Source organism: Lynx canadensis, chromosome X (genome assembly GCF_007474595.2).
Source record: "Lynx canadensis isolate LIC74 chromosome X, mLynCan4.pri.v2, whole genome shotgun sequence".
Lineage (NCBI taxonomy): Eukaryota > Metazoa > Chordata > Mammalia > Carnivora > Felidae > Lynx > Lynx canadensis.
Window position 1 is genome coordinate 20,949,444 of NC_044321.2, and position 4,270 is coordinate 20,953,713.

The 4,270-nt window shown below is 40.4% G+C and overlaps 1 protein-coding gene across 1 annotated transcript; it reads left to right on the forward strand.

Moving 5' to 3' along the window:
* Nucleotides 1-1,061: 1,061 nt before the first annotated feature.
* Nucleotides 1,062-1,956, forward strand: LOC115506960 (vomeronasal type-1 receptor 90-like). Its single transcript, XM_030304935.1, is given in 4 exon segments — nt 1,062-1,229; nt 1,231-1,265; nt 1,267-1,724; nt 1,727-1,956. Coding segments are annotated over 4 exon segments (891 nt in total).
* The last annotated feature ends 2,314 nt before the right edge of the window (nt 1,957-4,270 follow it).

Consider the following 4,270-nt stretch of genomic DNA (forward strand, 5'->3'; position numbering starts at 1 on the left):
GATCTCTGCCAGTTGGTGTGAAGGGGTACAATACATTGCCCTTGGGGGATTATAGCCTAGCTGAAGAGAAAGAAGAAATGCTCATAGCAGCCAAATTTAGTACCATAGGGTTTAGACATTAATTATACACTGTCATATCGTTTCTAATCATTTTGTGGGTGTTGGAGGCAGTTTATGAGCTGAAGAATCACTGAAGTGTTTGTGGAAGTTTGGTTGTGGAACTGTGATTTTTTAAATAACTTGGGGAAAGGAAGAACATTGTAGGATGGAAAAACTGAAAAAGAAATACAGGGATGCGTACGCGCGCGTCTGTGTAGGTGTGTGTAGAGAACAAGTGAGGAAATAATGACCAAAGGGTTGGAAGAGGATTTGAGAATCTGGATATCGTAAAGAGTTGAAATACAAGTTCAGTGGGAAAGAAGGTGAAGAGAGAGAAGGCTGGATTCAAAGGAAGGATTTTATTGTTCAGGATTTCAGGAAGCAGTGATTTGTGTTGAAGAGGTCCCAGTTCAAGGTTATGTTTCCTTCATGGCTAACTTGCAGATTTACCCCCTTTAGAATGTCTTTCAGATTAAACTTAGCATTTTCTCTTTTTCTGAATGGTGCTTATGTTTGAGTGTACATTGACTTAGCATCCAGTGATTTCATATATGTTTATTTTATCTTCCCAAATAGATTTAAGTTATATCTTTTTTTCTTTTTTTTAGTTTTATTTTTTTTACTTTACATCCACATTAGTTAGCACATTAGTTAGCATATAGTGCAACAATGATTTCAGGAGTAGATTCCTTAATGCCTCTTACCCATTTAGCCCATCCCCTTGCCACAACCCCACCAGTAACCCTCTGTTTGTTCTCCATATTTAAGAGAGACTGTATTTCTAATACTCTATACAACATAGGTTTACTTATTAATTGGGTGAAGTAATATGGATGAAATGAAAACTGTGATGTGGCGATGAGTATGACAACAAAGTAAATGATATTGTTGATGTGAGACCTGTTTCTTCCAGATAAAAATGTTTTTTCTTTGTGACCACGAAGATCACATCTTCCATTTACATGACTATTAAAATACGACAATATCTACAAGTAGTCATAGGAATCTCAGCCAACAGCTTCCTCCTTCTCTTCCACATCTTCACACACCTTCTGGATCGCAGGCCTAAGCCCACCAACCTGATCATCTGTCACTTGGCATTTGTCCACATGATGAAACTCTTCACTGTGCTGTTTGTTGTCTACAGACCTGTTGGAAACACTAAACTTTCAAATATAAGGCTTTATTTTGCATGAACAGAGTGACACGATGTCTGTCCATGAACGTCACCTGCCTCCTGAGCATCCTCCAGGCCTTCATCATCAGCACCAGCACCTCCTGGTCGGTCAGGTTTAAACATAAATGCACAAAATGCGTCTTCCGTCCTTTTATTGTCTTATGGTTTCTTAGTTTGTCTCTCAATAGTAAGTGCATCTTGTATACTGCTGCTTCTTCTAACATGACCCAGATCCATCTACTGCATGTCAGTAAATACTGCTCGGTTTCCCCCACACACTCCATCATCAGGGGACGGCTTCTCATTTTGACATTACCCAGGGATGTTTTCTTTATAGGCGCCACGCTGCTCTCTAGTGCATATATGGTGATTCTCTTGTCCAGGCATCAGAGGCAGTGCCAGCAGCTACACAGCTCCAGCCTCTCCTCGAGGGTCTCCCCAGAGAGAAGGCCACCCAGACTATCCTGTTGTTGGTGAGTTTCTTTGTAGTCGTGTACTGGGTGGACATCATTATCTCCTCCTCTGCAACTGTGTTATGGAGATATGACCCAGGAATCCTGGATTTCCAGAAGCTTGTATCCAATGTGTATGCCACTGTCAGTGCATTGGTGTTAATTTGTTTGGATAAAAGGATAAAAAATGTGTTTCAAAAATGTGGAAAAATTACGATCAATTTATAACTACTTATTCGTGAAATATTTATACCCCAAAACGATTATTTTTGCTTTAATTTCATGACAGATAAAATTTTGATAGCCAGATAAAGAATTCACAGGTGTTTTTATAGCTGAACTATTGTTCATTTTATGCTATTGGGGAAAGAATTAACAAGAAAACAATTGGGAAAAAATAATGTCTAGTTTCATTTTCCATACTGTGACACTTTCTCTTCCTCCTCCTTCCACATTTAGAGAAGATTGTGAAATAGTTGTCTTATCCTGATAATTCAGCATAATCTGACCTTAAAATCAGATAATTATTAAACATCCTTCTATCTACAACCTTAATTTTCATTGTCATATAACCTAATGTATTCATATCAGGGATAGGGAGATTTGGTTCTAGATACCTTAGGAATAGGAATAACTATTTTCTTACAAATCCTATTAACCCAATTGATTCAAGTTGAACCTGGCTCACTCCCCTTTCTTTTCTTTTCTTTTCTTTTCTTTTCTTTTCTTTTCTTTTCTTTTCTTTAGATTTGTTTTTAGATTTTTAAAATCTAATTTCTTGTCACATTGGTTTCCATACAACACCTAGTGCTCATCCCAGCAAGTGCCCTCCTCCCTGCCCATCACCCACTTTCCCCTCTCCCCCACCCCCCATCTACCCTTAGTTTGTTCTCAATCCCTAAGAGTCTCTTATGGATTATATCTTCTAGATTAAATATAAAAGACTCTTGTTGAAATTTGAATCAGAAAACTTGCTTAGAGGTCACCTACTCCAAAACCCTCTGTAGTGGCCATTGACCTCTACCCAGAATGCTGTGCCTCCCACAGCTTCTATGTTCTTTTGCTTCTAAAGGCCTCTACCTGTGACTTTCTTCTGAAGGATGGCCAGGACTTGCACTACTGGAGCCGCTTTGCCCAGACACACAGAGCAGGAAGTGCCTGGGACTTTAGTGTTACGGTCCCACTCCTAGTCCCACCCTGCAACAGGGCATCTTGGCCAATGACTGACAGGTGTTGAGTATGACTCAAGTAGGGCAGTGTTGGAGCTTTTATATGTGTGACTGGAGCTCCCCTGGTCAGGGTTAGGCTGGGAGTTTACCTGAGATCACACCCTTGTTTGGATTTTTCCCTTTGTGACACCCCCAACCTTCGTCTTTCTTGGGAGCATTTGTACATGAATCTGCATCTTAAGGTTCTTTGGGAACGCTGACCTAAGGCATTCTCATTTTACTATGGGGAAAATGAGGCCTAATGTGGTTAATGTGCCTAGAGTCATGCACAGCCTAATTTTGGACCCAAATCTCTTGAGTCCGTGTGTATGCTCTTTTAACTTCTTAGTAGTTCGAGGCATGCAATAGACATATAATAATTTACAAATAAGTGATGAGTGCTTTGTGTGCAAGGCATTTTACTGGCTACGAAAGGTGGCATGAATTTGAGATGTAATTCTTGCCTTCCAGAAGCTTAAAAAAGAAGGGCAGTTAGATTGCTATTGGAATCCAGAAGAACAAGGGGTGGGGGTATCATGCGTGATTCAAGCAGGCAAAGAGAGGGAGACAGATTCAAAAATGGTGTGTGATATCTGGATTGGGGCTGAGAGGGTTAGGTTTATTTTTATTTATTTATTTATTTTTCAATATATGAAGTTTATTGTCAAATTGGTTTTCATACAACACCCAGTGCTCATCCCAAAAGGTGCCCTCCTCAATACCCATCACCCACCCTCCCCTCCCACCCACCCCCCATCAACCCTCAGTTTGTTCTCAGTTTTTAAGAGTCTCTTATGCTTTGGCTCTCTCCCACTCTAGCCTTTTTTTTTTTTTTTTTTCCTTCTCCTCCCCCATGGGTTTCTGTTAAGTTTCTCAGGATCCACATAAGAGTGAAAACATATGGTATATGTCTTTCTCTGTATGGCTTATTTCGCTTAGCATCACACTCTCCAGTTCCATCCACGTTGCTACAAAGGGCCATATTTCGTTCTTTCTCATTGCCACGTAGTACTCCATTGTGTATATAAACCACAATTTCTTTATCCATTCATCAGTTGATGGACATTTAGGCTCTTTCCATAATTTGGCTATTGTCGAGAGTGCTGCTATAAACATTGGGGTACAAGTGCCCCTATGCATCAGTACTCCTGTATCCCTTGGGTAAATTCCTAGCAGTGCTATTGCTGGGTCATAGGGTAGGTCTATTCTTAATTTTCTGAGGAACCTACACACTGTTTTCCAGAGTGGCTGCACCAGTTTGCATTCCCACCAACAGTGCAAGAGGGTTCCCGTTTCTCCACCTCCTCTCCAGCATCTATAGTCTCCTGATGTGT